This window comes from Melozone crissalis, unplaced genomic scaffold, assembly GCF_028551555.1.
Source record: "Melozone crissalis strain CALT ecotype California unplaced genomic scaffold, PUWL_Pcris_2 ptg000701l_1, whole genome shotgun sequence".
Lineage (NCBI taxonomy): Eukaryota > Metazoa > Chordata > Aves > Passeriformes > Passerellidae > Melozone > Melozone crissalis.
In genome coordinates this window covers 12,210-29,640 of record NW_026536360.1, presented here as the reverse complement: position 1 = coordinate 29,640, position 17,431 = coordinate 12,210, and the positions used below count along the sequence as shown (strand labels likewise).

Here is a 17,431-nt window from a genome sequence, read left to right as displayed (position 1 = left end):
ATTTTGGGGGATATTTTGCAGATTTTTCTGGGGATTTTCTCAGGTTTGATTGGGATTTTTTGGGGATTTTTCACAGGTTTTTTTGAGGATATTTCTCAGGTTTTATTGGGTATTTTTGGGGGATTTTTGCAGCTTTTATTGGGGATTTTTGGGGATATTTTGCAGATTTTTCTGGAGATATTTTGCAGGTTTTATTGGGGATTTTTGGGGATATTTTGCAGGTTTTTTGGGTATTTTTGGGGATATTTTGCAGGTTTTTTGGGGATATTTCGCAGGTTTTATTGGGGATTTTTGGGGATATTTTGCAGATTTTTCTGGAGATATTTCGCAGGTTTTATTGGGGATTTTTGGGGATATTTTCCAGGTTTTTTGGGGATATTTTCACACCTTTTATTGGGTATTTTTGGGGATATTTTGCAGTTTTTTGGGGGATATTTTCACACCTTTTATTGGGTATTTTTGGGGATACTTTGCACATTTTTCAGGGGATTTTCGCAGGTTTTATTGGGTGTTTTCGGGGGGTTTCTCTGCAGGTTTTATCGGGTTCCTGGGGTGCCTCTCCCTCCTCAGGGCGGGTTTTTGGGGTCACTTGAGGCAGCGCTCGAAGTAGGTGGCTCCCACGTAGCCGCCCCGCAGCGAGCGCTGCACGTTCTGCTCAAACAGGCGCCGGTTGCTCTGCAGCACCTCCGCAGCCTCCTTGTTCAGGGGGTCCTCGGGGTTGGGCTCCTTCGGGGGGCAAAGTTTGGGGTTTGAGAGACCCCAAAATTCCCCTAAAATTCCCTTAAAATCCCCTAAAGTATCCAGATCCCAAAATTCCCATAAATTCCCCCCAAAATCAGCCCCTGGTTGGGGTTTGGGTCCCATCTTGGGGCTCCCCTTGTTCAGGGGGTCTTTGGGGTTTGGCTCCTTTGGGGGTGAGATTTGGGGTTTGAGAGATCCCAAAATTCCCCTAAAATTCCCCTAAAATCTCCCAAAATCCCAGAATTCCCCTAAAACCCCACAAAAACCCCCCAAAATCCCCTCACACCAGCCCCTGGTTTGGGTTTGGGTCCCATCTTGGGGCTCCCCTTGTTCAGGGGCTCCTCGGGGTTTGGTTCCTTTGGGGGTGAGATTTGGGGTTTGAGAGATCCCAAAATTCCCCTAAAATTCCCCTAAAATCCCTTAAAGTATCCAGATCCCAAAATTCCCATAAATTCCCCCCAAAATCAGCCCCTGGTTGGGGTTTGGGTCCCATCTTGGGGCTCCCCTTGTTCAGGGGGTCTTCGGGGTTTGGCTCCTTTGGGGGGCAAAGTTTGGGGTCAGGGGGGTCCCAAAATTCCCCTAAAATTCCCCTAAAATCCCCCAAAATCCCTTAAAGCACCCAAATCCCAGAATTCCCCTAAAACTCCTCAAATTCTCCTAAAACTCCCCAAAATCCCATCAGTCATTGTTTGGGGTTTGGGTCCTTTTGGGGGACAGTTCGGGGTTTGAGGGACCCCAAAATATGGGAGAGAGACCCCAAAACCCCCCAAATTCCTTCACGGAACCCAAATCCCAAAATTCCCCTAAAACCCCCAGAATTCCCCTAAAACTGCCCCAAATCCCATCAGTCGTTGTTTGGGGTTTGGGTCCTTTTGGGGGGCAAAGTTTGGGGTCAGGGGGGTCCCAAAATTCCCCTAAAATTCCCCTAAAATCCCCCAAAATCCCAGAATTCCCCTAAAACCCCCCAAAAATCCCACAAAATCCCTTCACACCCCCAAATCCCAGAATTCCCCTAAAACTCCCCAAAATCCCATCACTCGTTGTTTGGGGTTTGGGTCCTTTGGGGGGCAAAGTTTGGGGTCAGGGGGATCCCAAAATTCCCCTAAAATTCCCCTAAAATCCCCCAAAATCCCAAAATTTCCTAAAACCCCACAAATCCCCCCAAAATCCCTTCACGCGCCACAAACCCCAGAAAATCCCATCACTCGTTGTTTGGGGTTCGGCTCCTTTTGGGGCAAAGTTTGGGGTCAGGGGGATCCCAAAATTCCCCTAAAATCCCACTAAAACCCCCCAAAATCCCTTCACAGAACCCAAATCCTAAAATTCCCCTAAAAACCCCCAAAATCCCTTTACACCCCCCAAATCCCAAAATTCCCCTAAAAACCCCCCAAATCCCCCAAGCCCTTGTTTAGGGTTTGGCTCCTTTTGGGGGAAAATTTGGGGTGTGAGGGACCCCAAAATATGAGAGGAGAGACCCCAAAATTCCCCCAAACCCCCCCAAAATCCCTCAATGCCCCAAATCCCAAAATTCCCCCAAACCCCCCAAATCCCTCAATCCCCCCAAATCCCAAAATTCCCCCAAACCCCCCAAATCCCTCAATCCCCCCAAATCCCAAAATTCCCCCAAACCCCCCAAAATCCCTCAATCCCCCCAAATCCCAAAATTCCCCCAAACCCCCCCAAAACCCCTCAGTCCCCCCAATCCCGTCGCCCTTGGTTGGGGTTCGGCTCCTTTTGGGGCAAAGTTTGGGCTCAGGGGGACCCCAAAATCCCCAAAAATTCTCCCAAATCCCCCAGGACCCCAAAACCCTCCCCAGGACCCCCCAGGTGTCCCCATGTCCCCCCAGGTGTCCCCCCATGTCCCCAGGTGTGTCCCCATGTCCCCAGGTGTGTCCCCAAGGCCACCAGGTTCCCCCCCAAGGAGTCCCCAAACCACCCCCAGGTGCCACCTCCATGTCCCCAAGGTCCCCCCAGGTGTGTCCCCATGTCCCCAGGTGTCCCCAGGTGTCCCCCCCATGTCCCCCAAAGTCTCCCCATGTCCCCCCAGGTGTGTCCCCATGTCCCCAGGTGTGTCCCCATGTCCCCAGGTGTGTCCCCCCATGTCCCCCCAGGTGTGTCCCCATGTCCCCAGGTGTGTCCCCAGGTGTGTCCTTGTCCCCTCAGGTGTCCCCCCCATGTCCCCAGCTGTGTCCCCAACTCTCCCAAGTGTCCCCAAACACCCCCCAGGTGTCCCCAAGCCCCCCCCAGGTGTGTCCCCAGGTGTGTCCTTGTCCCCCCAGGTGTGTCCCTGTGTCCCCAGCTGTGTCCCCAACTCTCCCAGGTGTCCCCAGACACCCCCGAGGTGTGTCCCCATGTCCTCCAAGTGTCCCCAAACCTTCCCAGGTGGGTCCCTGTGTCCCCAGGTGTGTCCCCACATCCCCAGGTGTGTCCCCAGGTGCCACCCCCATGTCCCCTGGTGTGTCCCTGTGTCCCCAGGTGCTCCCCCAGGTATGTCCCCAGGTGTGTCCCCTTGTCCCCAGGTGTGTCCTTGTCCCCTCAGGTGTCCCCAAGACCCCCCCAGGTGTCCCCATGTCCCCAGGAGTGTCCCCAGGTGCACCCCCCATGTCCCCCGAGGTCTCCCCTTGTCCCCAGGTGTGTCCCTGTGTCCCCAGGTGTGTCCCCAAGGCCACCAGGTGTGTCCCCAAGGCCACCAGGTGTGTCCCCAAGTTGTTCCCAGGTGTCCCCAAGCCCTCCCAGGTGCGTCCCTGTGTCCCCAAGGCGTTCCCAGGTGTCCCCAAACACCCCCCAGGTGTGTCCCCGAGCCCCCCAATGTCCCCATGTCCCCCAGGTATTCCCAGGTGTCCCTCCATGTCCCCCCCAGGTGTCCCCAACTCCCCCCCAGGTGTGTCCCTGTGTCCCCAAGGCCGCCAGGTGTGTCCCCAAGGTGTTCCCAGGTATCCCCATGTCCCCCTGGCTGTGTCCCCCAGCTGTCCCCAGGTATTCCCAAGTGTGTCCCCAGCTGTGTCCCCATGTCCCCTCAGGGTCCCCAAGCCCCCCCAGGTGTCCCCAGATATTCCCAGGTGTGTCCCCACGTTCCCAGGTGTGTCCCCATGTGCCCCCAGGTGTTCCCAACCCCCCCAGGTGTCCCCCCAGGTGTCCCTCCTCATGTCCCAGGTGTGTCCCCCATGTCCCCAGCTGTGTCCCCATCTCCCCCCAGCTGTGTCCCCACATCCCCATTGTCCCCCCAGGTGTGTCCCCAAGCCCCCCAGGTGTGTCCCCGGGTGTGTCCCCAGGTGTGTCCCCAGGTGTGTCCCCATGTCCCCAGGTGTGTCCCCAGGTGTGTCCCCAGGTGTGTCCCCAGGTGTGTCCCCATGTCCCCAGGTGTGTCCCCAGGTGTGTCCCCAGGTGTCCCTCACCAGGAACAGGTACTGCAGGCCGTAGATGATGGAGTTGATGGTCAGCACCGGCTTCCAGTCCTCCCTGCGGGGACAGCGGGCACCGCTCAGCGGGCATGGCCACCGGGCACGGCCAGCGGTCAGCGGGCACGGCCAGTGGGCACTGCGGCCACCGGCCAGCGGCCAGCGGGCACGGCCACCGGGCACCGGGCACGGCCAGCGGCCAGCGGGAACTGCGGCCACTGTGGTCAGTGGGCACGGCCACTGGTCAGCGGGCACGGCCAGCGGGCGCTGCCAGGGCCACTGCGGCCATGGTCAGCGGGCACGGCCACAGCCACTGCGGCCACTGCGGCCACTGCCACGGCCAGCGGTCAGCGGGCACTGTGGTCAGCAGCCAGCAGCCACGGCCAGTGGTCAGTGAGCATTGCGGCCACTGCGGTCAGCGGGCACGGCCAGCGGTCAGCGGGCATGGTCAGCGGTCAGCGGGCACGGCCAGTGGTCAGTGGTCAGCAGTCAGCGGGCACGGCCAGCGGTCAGCGGGCACGGCCAGCGGTCAGTGGTCAGCAGTCAGCGGGCACAGCCAGCGGTCAGCGGGCACGGCCAGCGGTCAGTGGTCAGCGGTCAGTGGGCACAGCCAGCGGTCAGTGGTCAGCGGTCAGTGGTCAGTGGTCAGCGGGCACGGCCAGCGGTCAGCGGGCACAGCCAGCGGTCAGTGGTCAGTGGGCACGGCCAGCAGGCAGCAGGTACTGTGGCCGTGGCCAGCGGTCACTGCAGGCACTGCGGCCACAGCTACAGCCAGCAGTCACTGCGGCCACTGTGACCACTGTGGCCACAGCCACGGCCAGTGGTCAGTGCAGCTGGGAGTCAGTGGGCAGTGGGCACTGCAGCCACTGTGACCATGGTCAGTGGGCAGTGGTCAGTGGTCAGTGCGGTCAGTGGTCAGCGGTCAGCGGTCAGTGCGGTCAGTGGTCAGTGGTCAGTGGTCAGTGGTCAGTGCGGTCAGCGGTCAGTGGTCAGTGGTCAGTGCGGTCAGTGGTCAGCGGTCAGCGGTCAGTGCGGTCAGTGGTCAGTGGTCAGTGGTCAGTGGTCAGTGCGGTCAGCGGTCAGTGGTCAGTGGTCAGTGCGGTCAGTGGTCAGCGGTCAGTGGTCAGCGGTCAGTGGTCAGTGCGGTCAGTGGTCAGTGGTCAGTGGTCAGTGGTCAGTGGTCAGTGCGGTCAGTGGTCAGCGGTCAGTGGTCAGTGGTCAGTGAAGCCACCATGGCCACCAGCAGGTGACCACAGCCCCCAGGTGTGTTTGTACCCCCCAGGTGTGTCCCAGGTGTGTCACTGTGTCACTGTGTGTCCCTGTGTGTCACTGTGTGTCACTGTGTGTGTCACTGTGTGTGTCCCTGTGTGTGTCACTGTGTGTGTCACTGTGTGTCACTGTGTGTGTCCCTGTGTGTGTCACTGTGTCACTGTGTGTCACTGTGTGTCCCTGTGTGTCACTGTGTGTCACTGTGTGTCACTGTGTGTGTCACTGTGTGTCACTGTGTGTCACTGTGTGTGTCACTGTGTCACTGTGTGTCACTGTGTGTCACTGTGTGTGTCACTGTGTCACTGTGTCACTGTGTGTGTCACTGTGTGTCACTGTGTGTGTCCCTGTGTGTGTCACTGTGTGTGTCACTGTGTGTCCCTGTGTGTGTCACTGTGTGTCACTGTGTGTCACTGTGTGTCACTGTGTGTGTCACTGTGTGTCCCTGTGTGTGTCACTGTGTGTGTCCCTGTGTGTGTCACTGTGTGTCCCTGTGTGTGTCACTGTGTGTCACTGTGTGTCACTGTGTGTCCCTGTGTGTGTCCCTGTGTGTCACTGTGTGTGTCACTGTGTGTGTCACTGTGTGTGTCACTGTGTGTGTCCCTGTGTGTCACTGTGTGTGTCACTGTGTGTCACTGTGTGCCCCTGTGTGTCACTGTGTGTGTCACTGTGTGTGTCACTGTGTGTCACTGTGTGTGTCACTGTGTGTGTCACTGTGTGTGTCCCTGTGTGTCACTGTGTGTCACTGTGTGTCACTGTGTGTGTCACGTGTGTCACTGTGTGTGTCCCTGTGTGTCACTGTGTGTCACTGTCACTGTGTGTGTCCCTGTGTGTCACTGTGTGTCGCTGTGTGTGTCACTGTGTCACTGTGTGTGTCACTGTGTGTCACTGTGTCACTGTGTGTGTCCCTGTGTGTCACTGTGTGTGTCGCTGTGTGTGTCACTGTGTGTCACTGTGTGTGTCCCTGTGTGTCCCTGTGTGTCACTGTGTGTGTCACTGTGTGTCACTGTGTGTGTCCCTGTGTGTCACTGTGTGTGTCACTGTGTGTGTCACTGTGTGTCACTGTGTGTGCCCCTGTGTGTCACTGTGTGTGTCACTGTGTGCCCCTGTGTGTCACTGTGTGTGTCACTGTGTGTGTCCCTGTGTGTCACTGTGTGTCACTGTGTGTGTCACTGTGTCACTGTGTGTGTCACTGTGTGTCACTGTGTCACTGTGTGTGTCCCTGTGTGTCCCTGTGTGTCACTGTGTGTGTCACTGTGTGTCCCTGTGTGTGTCACTGTGTGTCCCTGTGTGTCACTGTGTGTGTCACTGTGTGTGTCACTGTGTGTGTCCCTGTGTGTCACTGTGTGTGTCACTGTGTGTCACTGTGTGTGTCACTGTGTGTCACTGTGTGTCACTGTGTGTGTCACTGTGTGTGTCACTGTGTGTGTCCCTGTGTGTCCCTGTGTGTCACTGTGTGTCCCTGTGTGTCACTGTGTGTGTCACTGTGTGTCACTGTGTGTCACTGTGTGTGTCACTGTGTGTGTCACTGTGTGTGTCCCTGTGTGTCACTGTGTGTCACTGTGTCACTGTGTGTCACTGTGTGTCACTGTGTGTGTCCCTGTGTGTCACTGTGTGTCACTGTGTGTCACTGTGTGTGTCACTGTGTGTGTCCCTGTGTGTCACTGTGTGTCACTGTGTGTCCCAGGTGTGTCCCTGTGTGTCCCTGTGTGTGTCCCTGTGTGTCACTGTGTGTCCCTGTGTGTCCCAGGTGTGTCCCCATGTCCCCCAGGTGTGTTTCAGTCTCACCTGAGGATGTTGAGGCAGACGTTGCCCTCCAGGTCGATGTTGGGGTGGTACAGCATGGCCAGGTGTGTCCCTGTGTGTCCCTGTGTGTCCCTGTGTGTCACTGTGTGTGTCCCTGTGTGTCACTGTGTGTCACTGTGTGTCACTGTGTGTGTCCCTGTGTGTCACTGTGTGTCACTGTGTGTGTCCCTGTGTGTCACTGTGTGTGTCCCTGTGTGTCACTGTGTGTCACTGTGTGTCCCTGTGTGTCACTGTGTGTGTCACTGTGTGTCACTGTGTGTCCCTGTGTGTCACTGTGTGTGTCACTGTGTGTCCCTGTGTGTCACTGTGTGTGTCACTGTGTGTGTCACTGTGTGTCACTGTGTGTCACTGTGTGTCCCTGTGTGTCCCTGTGTGTGTCCCTGTGTGTCACTGTGTGTCCCTGTGTGTCCCTGTGTGTCACTGTGTGTCACTGTGTGTCAGTGTGTGTGTCCCTGTGTGTCACTCTGTGTGTCCCCATGTCCCCCAGGTGTGTTTCAGGCTCACCTGAGGATGTTGAGGCAGACGTTGCCCTCCAGGTCGATGTTGGGGTGGTACACCATCGTCTCGCACTTCACCTTGGGCGGGTCGTGAGGGTACCCCTGCCCCACCTGGGGGGACACCGCGGTCACCTGGGGGCCACCGACCCTCCTGCGGCCACCGAGTGACCACCGAGTGACCACTGAGTGACCCCCGATGGCCACCAACCCCTCCAGTGACCCCCGATGGCCACTGAGTGACCCCTGATGGCCACTGAGTGACCACTGAGTGACCCTGATGGCCACTGAGTGACCCCCGATGGCCACTGAGTGACCACTGAGTGACCCTGATGGCCACTGAGTGACCCCTGATGGCCACTGAGTGACCACTGAGTGACCACTGAGTGACCACTGAGTGACCCTGATGGCCACTGAGTGACCCCTGATGGCCACTGAGTGACCACTGAGTGACCCCTGATGGCCACTGAGTGACCCTGATGGCCACTGAGTGACCCCTGATGGCCACTGAGTGACCACTGAGTGACCCCTGATGGCCACTGAGTGACCCTGATGGCCACTGAGTGACCACTGAGTGACCCCCGATGGCCACTGAGTGACCCTGATGGCCACTGAGTGACCACTGAGTGACCCCCGATGGCCACTGAGTGACCCTGATGGCCACTGAGTGACCACTGAGTGACCCCCGATGGCCACTGAGTGACCCTGATGGCCAGCAACGCCCCTGATGGCCACTGAGTGACCCACGGGGGCCACCAAGCTCCCTAAGAGCCAGCGAGTGACCCTCGATGGCCACTGAGTGACCCCTGATGGCCAATGAGTGACCCCTGATGGCCACTGAGTGACCACTGAGTGACCCCTGATGGCCAATGAGTGACCCATGGTGGCCACCAACCTCCCTGGGGCCACCGAGTGACCTCCAGGAGCCTCCAACCCGCTCAGGGGTCACCAAGTGACCCCTGGTGGCCACCGAGTGGTCACCACCCTTCCCCAGCCCACAGCTGGCCCAGGGGCCACCAGGCCGTGTCCAGTGGTCACCGAGTCACTCCCGGCGGTCACCAACCCCCCAGGGGCCACCAGTGGTCACCACGTCCCTCCCAGTGGCCACCAACCCCCCAGTGGTCACCAAATCACTCCCAGTGGTCACCAACCCCTCCACAGCCCTCAGGAGGCCCCTGGTGGCCACCGAGTCACCCCTGGTGACCACCGACCCCCCCAGTGACCACCCGGTCACCCCAATGGTCACTGAGTCACTGCCCGTGACCACCACGTCACCCCTGGGGCCACCAACCCCTCCCAGCCCGCAGCTGGCCCAGGGGCCACCAGGCGGTGTCCAGTGGCCACCCAGTGACCCCTGATGGCCACCAAGTCATCCCTGGTGGCCACCAAGTGACCTCCAGTGGCCACCAACCCCCCCAGTGGCCACCAGGCAGTGTCCAGTGGCCACCGAGTAACCCCTGATGGCCACCAAGTCACCATGGTGGTCACCAAGTCACCTTCAATGGCCACAGAGTCACCCCTGGTGGTCACCAAGTCACTCCCGGTGGCCACCGAGTCACCTCCAGCCCTCAGCTGCCTCAGAGGCCACCGAGTCACCCTTGGTGACCACCAACCCCCCCCCCAGCGACCACCCAGTCACCCCCAATGGCCACCAACCACCCCAGGGGCCGCCAAGTCACCCCTGGTGGCCACCCGGTCACCATGGTGGCCACTGAGTCACTCCCAGTGGCCACTGAGTCACCCCTGGTGGCCACCAACCCACAGGGACCACCAGGCAGTGTCCGGTGGCCACCAACCCCCCCCTGTGGCCACCGAGTCACCCCTGGTGACCACCAAACCCCACAGTGACCACCAAGTGACCCCCGGTGGCCACCAACCCCTCCAGGGGCCGCTAACCCACACAATGGCCACCAAGTCACCCATGGTGGCCACCAAGTAAAACCCGGTGGCCACCAAGTGACCTCCGGCCCTCAGCTGGCCCGGAGGTCACCGAGTCCACCCTTGGTGGCCACCGAGTCACCTCTGGTGGCCACCGAGCACCCCCCAGGTGCCACCTCTGACCCACGGGAGCCCCGGCACAGCTTGGTGGCCACCGGGCAGGGGTCGGTGGCCACCAGGTCCCCTCAGCCCGTCCCCATGGCCACTGGTGGCCACAAAGGGGGGGGTTGGTGGCCACAAAGGGGGTTGGTGGCCCCTGGGGACGTTTGGTGGCCACAAAGGGGGGGTTTGGTGGCCACAAAGGGGGGGTTTGGTGGCCACAAAGGGGGGGTTTGGTGGACACAAAGGGGGGGTTTGGTGGCCACAAAGGGGGGGTTTGGTGGCCCCTGGGGACGTTTGGTGGACACAAAGGGGGGGTTTGGTGGCCATGGCGGGAGGTTGGTGGCCCCTGGGGACGTTTGGTGGCCACAAAGGGGGGGTTTGGTGGCCCAGCACTGACCTTGAAGCTGAAGACGAATTTGCCGCCCTTGTAGAAACCCTGGGGACACAGAAACGGCGCTGAGGGGACACCGGGGACAGGGACGGGCACAGGGGACAGGGATGGGGACAGGGGACAGGGACGGGCACAGGGGACAGGGATGGGGAGAGGGGACAGGGACACGGGGACAGGGAGGTGACACCCAGATGCCCCCAGGTGCCCCCGGTGCCCCAGGTTCCCCCCCCCCCCCAACATGGCCCCCAGGTGCCCCCCAGGTGCCCCCCAGGTGACACAGGTGACCCAGGGAGGTGCCCCAGATGTCCCCCAGGTGCCCCCCAGGTCCCCCAGGTGCCACAAGTGCCCCAGGTGACACAGGTGCCCCAGGTAGGGGCCCACCAGGTGCCAGGTGCCTCATGATCCCCCCAGGTGCCCCCTGGTTCTCCCCAGGCACCCCAGGGACATTCCCCAGGTGCCCCCCAGGTGACACAGGTGACACAGGTGCCCCCAGGTTCCCCAGGTGCCCCCAGGGAGGTTCCCCAGGTGCCCCGCAGGTGCCAGGTACTCCCAGGTGCCCCCCAGGTGCCCCAGGTGACACAGGGAGGTGCCCCAGGGAGGTGACCAAGGGAGGTGACCCAGGGAGGTGCCCAAGGTTCTCCAGGTTCCCCAGGTGCCCCCCAGGTGCCCCAGGTGACACAGGGAGGTTCCCCAGGTGTCAGATGCCCCCCAGGTGCCACACAGAGGTGACACCCAGGTGACACCCAGGTGACACACAAGTGACACACATGACACCCAGGTGACACCCAGGTGACACCCAGGTGACACCCAGGTGACACACATGACACCCAGGTGACACCCAGGTGACACCCAGGTGCCACCCAGGTGACACACAGGTGACACCCAGGTGACACACAGAGGTGACACCCAGGTGACACCCAGGTGACACCCAGGTGACACACAGGTGACACGCAGGTGACACCCAGGTGACACCCAGGTGACACACATGACACCCAGGTGACACCCAGGTGACACCCAGGTGACACCCAGGTGACACAGGTGTCCCCGTGCCACACGCACCTCGTCGGGGCAGATGAGCAGGCGGAAGTGCAGCAGATCGTCCTGGTCTGAGAAATCGATCTCACACGTCTTGGGCAGGTTCAGCTCGTTGATGTCTGGGGACAATGGGGACATTGGGGACATTGGGGACACTGAGGGGACATTGGGGACAGTGACGGGACATTGGGGACAGTGACAGGACATGGATCTCACACGTCTTGGGCAGGTTCAGCTCGTTGATGTCTGGGGACAATGGGGACATTGGGGACATTGGGGACACTGAGGGGACATTGGGGACAGTGACGGGACATTGGGGACAGTGACAGGGAATGGATCTCACACGTCTTGGGCAGGTTCAGCTCGTTGATGTCTGGGGACATTGAGGGGACATTGAGGGGACATTGGGGACATTGGGGACACTGAGGGGACAGCAGGGACATTGGGGACATTGAGGACAGTGACACACTGAGGGGACACAGGGACACTGAGGGGACACTGGGATCTCACACGTCTTGGGCAGGTTCAGCTCGTTGATGTCTGGGGACAATGGGGACATTGGGGACACAGGGACACTGAGGGGACATTGGGGACACTGAGGGGACATTGGGACAGAGAGGACAATGGGGACATCGGGGACACCTGGGGACAGTGAGGGGACACTGGGGACAAGTGAGGACAGCTGGGGAAACATGGGGACATTGAGGACATGGGGACACACGGGGGACAAGCAGGGACACACAGGGACAGCTGGGGGCAGACGGGGACACACAGGGACAGTGAGGGGACACAGGGACAGTGAGGGGACACAGGGACACACAGGGACACACAGGGACAGCGGGGACACACAGGGACAAACAGGGACAAACAGGGACACAGGGACATTGGGGACAGCTGGGGATAAATGGGGACACACGAGGACACAGGTGGGACAGCAGTGACACATGTCACACAGGTGACACACAGGTGACACACGGGTGACACACGGGTGACACACGGGTGACACACAGGGACACACGGGGACAGGGGTGGGACAGCGGTGACATGGGGACACACGGGGACATGGGGACACAGGTGAGACAGTGGTGACACAGGTGGGGACACACAGGGGACACATTGAGGTGACACAGAGCTTTAAGAGATGACACAGGTGACAACACACAGGTGACACAGGTGACACTTAATTGACACACGGGTGACACAGGTGACACACACAGGTGACACAGGTGACACACACACAGGTGACACAGGTGACACAGGTGACACACACAGGTGACACAGGTGACACTCAGGTGACACAACCATGACACCCCATGAGCCCAACCCCTCCCTGGCCCATCCCCAGCACAACTGGGACCAAACTGGGAATCACAGGGACCAAACTGGGCCATACTGGGACCAAACTGGGCCATACTGGGAAATACTGGGACCAAACTGGGCCATACTGGGACCAAACTGGGCCATACTGGGAAATACTGGGACCAAACGGGGCCATACTGGGAAATACTGGGACCAAACTGGGCCATACTGGGAAATACTGGGTTATACTGGAAAATACTGGGGCCATACTGGGACCATACTGGGGCCATACTGGGACTATACTGGGACCTGTATCTGACCCCTACTGGTCCCAGTATGTGACCCAGGCTGGAACCAGTACCTGACCCCTACTGGGACCCACTGGGGCCTAACTGGGACCAGCATGTGCCCTACTGGGACCAGTGTGTGCCCCTTACTGGGACCAGTGTGTGCCCCTTACTGGGACCAGTACCTGCCCCTTACTGGGACCAGTGTGTGCCCCTTACTGGGACCAGTACCTGCCCCTTACTGGGACCAGTACGTGCCCCTACTGGGACCAGTATGTGCCCCTTACTGGGACCAGTACCTGCCCCTTACTGGGACCAGTATGTGCCCCTTACTGGGACCAGTGTGTGCCCCTTACTGGGACCAGTATGTGCCCCTTACTGGGACCAGTACCTGCCCCTTACTGGGACCAGTATGTGCCCCTTACTGGGACCAGTATGTGCCCCTTACTGGCCCCAGTTTGGGACCCTTACTGGGACCTCTTTGAGGCCCTTTCTGGTCCCCGTTTGGGACCCTTACTGGTCCCAGTTTCCAGCCCTTACTGGCCCCAGTTTCCAGCCCTTACTGGGCCCAGACTGCGAGTGCTACAGGGACCAGTATGAGGGCCTGCTGGGTCCAGTTTGAGACCCTTACTGGGACCAGTATGAGGGCCTGCTGGGACCAGTCTGGGGCCCTTACTGGGACCAGTTTGCGGCCGTTACTGGCCCCACTTTCCAGCCCTGACTGGGCCCAGTTTGCGGCCCTGACTGGCCCCAGTTTGGGACCCTTACTGGTCCCAGTTTGAGGCCCTGCTGGGCCCAGTGTGCGGCCATTACCAGCCTCAGTCTGTGGCCGTTACTGGCCCCAGTTTGAGGCCTTTTCTGGCCTCAGTTCGAGGCCCTTACTGGGCCCAGTTTCCAGCCCTTACTGGGCCCAGTTTCCAGCCCTTACTGGGCCCAGTTTGGGGTCCCTACTGGCCTCAGTTTGGGACCCTTACTGGTCCCAGTTTGCAGCCATTACTGGCCCCAGTTTGGGACCCTTACTGGGCCCAGTTTCCAGCCCTTACTGGCCCCAGTTTACGGCCATTACCTGGCCAGTGTGCGGCCCTGCTGGGCCGAGTCTGCAACCATTACTGGGCCCAGTCTGAGGCCCTTACTGGCCTCAGTCTGTGGTCGTTAATGACCCCACTTTGAGGCCCTTACTGGCCCCAATCCGAGGTCCTTACTGGTCCCAGTGTGCTGCCCTGACTGGTCCCAGTTTGCAGCCATTACTGGCCCACATTTGTGGCCCTTACTGGTCCCAGTTTGAGGCCCTGCTGGGCCCAGTGTGCGGCCATTACCGGCCTCAGTCTGTGGCCGTTACTGGCCACTGTCAGGCCCTTACTGGCCTCAGTTCGAGGCCCTTACTGGTCCCAGTTTGCAGCCATTACTGGGCCCAGTTTGGGGTCCCTACTGGCCCCAGTTTGTGGCCCTTACTGGGCCCAGTGTGAGGCACTGACTTTGTCCAGTTTGGGACCTTTACCGGCACCAGTGTGCGGCTTTTACTGGCCCCAGTCTGCGGCTCTTACTGGGACCAGTGTGCTGCCCTTACCGGAACCACTCTGGGGCCCTTACTGGCCCCAGTGTGTTGCCCTAACTGGTCCCAGTCTGCGACCATTACTGGCCCCAGCATGTGGCCCTCACTGGTTCTAGTTCAAGGCCCTGACTGGGCCCAGTTTCCAGCCATTACTGGGCCCAGTTTGGGACCCTTACTGGCCCCAGTTTACGGCCATTACTGGGCCCAGTGTGCGGCCCTGCTGGGCCAGGTCTGCAACCGTTACTGGGCCCAGTCTGAGGCCCTGACTGGCCCCACTTTCCAGCCTTTACTGGGCCCAGTTTCGGGTCCCTACTGGCCTCAGTTTGGGACCCTGACTGGCCCCAGTTTGCAGCCATTACTGGCCCCAGTCAGGCCCTTACTGGCCTCAGTGTGCTGCCCTTACTGGGCCCAGTGTTCAGCCCTGACTGGCCCCAGTTTCCAGCCCTGACTGGCCCCAGTTTCCAGCCCTTACTGGCCCCAGTTTACGGCCATTACTGGGCCAGTGTGCGGCCCTGCTGGGCCGAGTCTGCAACCATTACTGGGCCCAGTCTGAGGCCCTTACTGGCCTCAGTCTGTGGTTGTTAATGACCCCACTTTGAGGCCCTTACTGGCCCCAATCCGAGGTCCTTACTGGTCCCAGGGTGCTGCCCTGACTGGCCCCAGTTTGGGACCCTTACTGGTCCCAGTTTGAGGCCCTGCTGGGCCCAGTGTGTGGCCATTACCAGCCTCAGTCTGTGGCCGTTACTGGCCACAGTTCGAGGCCTTTTCTGGCCTCAGTTCGAGGCCCTTACTGGGCCCAGTTTCCAGCCCTTACTGGGCCCAGTTTGGGGTCCCTACTGGCCTCAGTTTGGGACCCTTACTGGTCCCAGTTTGCAGCCATTACTGGCCCACATCTGTGGCCCTTACTGGTCCCAGTTTGAGGCCCTGCAAGGCCCAGTGTGCGGCCATTACTGGCCCCAGTCTGTGGCCGTTACTGGCCGCAGTTCGAGGCCTTTTCTGGGCCCAGTTTGGGGCCCTTAGTGGCCCCAGTGTGCAGCTCTTACTGGCCCCAGTCTGCAGCCCTGCTGGCCCCAGTTTGAAGCCCTTACTGGTCCCAGTTTGGGGCCCTTACTGGCCCCACTATGATGCCCTTACTTGGCCCAGTCTGAGGCCCTGCTGGGCTCAGTTTGCAGCCCTTACTGGGCCCAGTTTGTGACCCTTACTGGCCCAGTCTGCGCCCGCTGCCTCCCTTCAGACCTTTCTGGATGCGGAGCTGCGCGGCCGAGGCCTTTTTGCTGGAGCTCTTGGTGCCGCCCGCCGATTCCTCCTCCTTCTTCTGCTGCTTCAGCGAGAACAGCTTGATCATCCTGCCGGGCCGGGGCGGCGGGGGCCGGGGCGGGTCCGGGCCCCCCCCGGGGCCGAGGGAGCGGGGCCGGGCCGGGGGCGGCTCCGGTTCGGGGGCTCCGGGGGCGACGGGGGCCGGGGGCGAGCGCTGAGGGCCGGCCGGCTCGGCAACTTCCGGAGCCGCTCGGCAACTTCCGGAGCCGCTCGGTATTCTCCGGAACCTCTTCGGCAACTTCCGGGATCTCTTCGTGACGCTCCGGAATTGCTTCTCTGCGACTTCGGGAGTTTCCGGAAGCGCTTCGGGAAGCTCCGGAGGTGCTTGGCGACTTCCGGAACCGCTTCGGAACCGTTTCGGGGCTTTGCGGAACGGCCTCAGCGATGTCCGGAGCCGCTCGGAACCTTCCGGAAAGGGGGGAGGATGTTCGGGACTCTCCGGAACCGCTTCGGAACCTCTGGGCGATCTCCGGGGCCGCTTCGCGGGTCTCTGGAATCGCTTCGAGAACCACCGCAGGGCTTCGGAATCTCTCGGCAAACTCCGGAGCCGCCTGGCGAGTTCCGGACCCGCTTCGGAACCGTTTCGGCCTCGGGCTCCGCCGGCGCCGCTCGGGAGCCGCTTCCGGGAGCTCCTGAACCGCTTCGGGGATCTCCGGAAAAGGGGGGGGTAGGGGAGAGGCTCGGGGGTCTCCGGAATGGGGCTCGGGGCTCGGGGGTCTCCGGAAGGGGGGCGGGGACCCCTCGGCACTTTCTGGAAAGGCTCCGGCGGGCCCGAGGGCTCTTCGGCTTCTTCCGGAAGGGGATCGACTCGTTCCGGCGCTTTGACCCCGCTTCGGCTCTTTCCGGAGCGCTTCGGGTTTTTCCGGAAAAGGGGGCGGGGCCAGGCGCTCCGCAAAGCGCCGATCTCCGCCCCTCGGCTCTTTCCGGCAGCCGCTTCGTTTCTGTTTCCCGCGCTTCAGGCTCGGCTCTTTCCGGAACGCTTCGGGTTTTTCCGGAAAGGGGGCGGGGCGAGGCGCTCCGAAAAGCGCCGGTCACCTCCCCTCGGCTCTTTCCGGAACACTTCGGGTTTTACCGGAAAGGGGGCGGGGTCAGGCGCTCCGAAAAGCGCCGGTCTCCTCCCCTCGGCTCTTTCCGGAACACTTCGGGTTTTACCGGCAAGGGGGCGGGGCCAGGCGCTCCGAAAAGCGCCGGTCTCCTCCCCTCGGCTCTTTCCGGAACACTTCGGGTTTTACCGGAAAGGGGGCGGGGCCAGGTGCTCCGAGAAGCGCAACTCTCTGTCCCTCGGCTCTTTCCGGAGCGCTTCGGGTTTTTCCGGAAAAGGGGGCGGGGCGAAGCCCTCCGAAAAGCGCCGATCTCGTTTCTCTCCCTCGCCTCACACTCGGCTCTTTCCGGAGCACTTCGGCTCTCCCCGGCTGCCACCAGCCAATCCCGTTCCGGGGGCGGGGCTTGCGGCCCTTTCTCCCAGTGGGCGCCGCCATCTTTGCTGGCCCGGGGTGAAGTGGGACCAGTTCGCCCTCCCAGAGCCTCCCGTGCCAGGCCCAGTTCACGGCCTGGGGTGGGTCCGGCACGGAAATCGGGGAGAATTCAGGAAATCCGAGCATAGAAATTGGGGAGAATTCAGGAAATCCAAACATTAAAATGGCGGAGAACGCAGGAAATCCAAACATTAAAGTGACGGAGAATCCAGTAAGCCCAAGTACAGAAATGGGGGAGAATTCAGGAAATCTGAGCCCAGAAATGAGGGACAATGCTCAAAATTCAAACACTAAAATGAGGGCGAAGCCAGGAAATCCAAGCCCTGAAAC

At 60.5% G+C, this 17,431-nt stretch overlaps 1 protein-coding gene across 1 annotated transcript; it reads right to left on the bottom strand.

The window, feature by feature from the left end:
- Nucleotides 1-352: 352 nt before the first annotated feature.
- Nucleotides 353-16,284, bottom strand: UBE2M (ubiquitin conjugating enzyme E2 M). The gene is made up of 6 exons (XM_054295395.1): nt 15,546-16,284; nt 11,196-11,290; nt 10,143-10,181; nt 7,716-7,819; nt 4,137-4,200; nt 353-726 (listed from the first exon to the last, which is right to left on the bottom strand). Exons 1-6 carry the CDS (start codon nt 15,652-15,654, stop codon nt 586-588), a joined length of 552 nt encoding a protein of 183 aa, XP_054151370.1. The 5' UTR covers nt 15,655-16,284; the 3' UTR covers nt 353-585.
- Nucleotides 16,285-17,431: the final 1,147 nt, after the last annotated feature.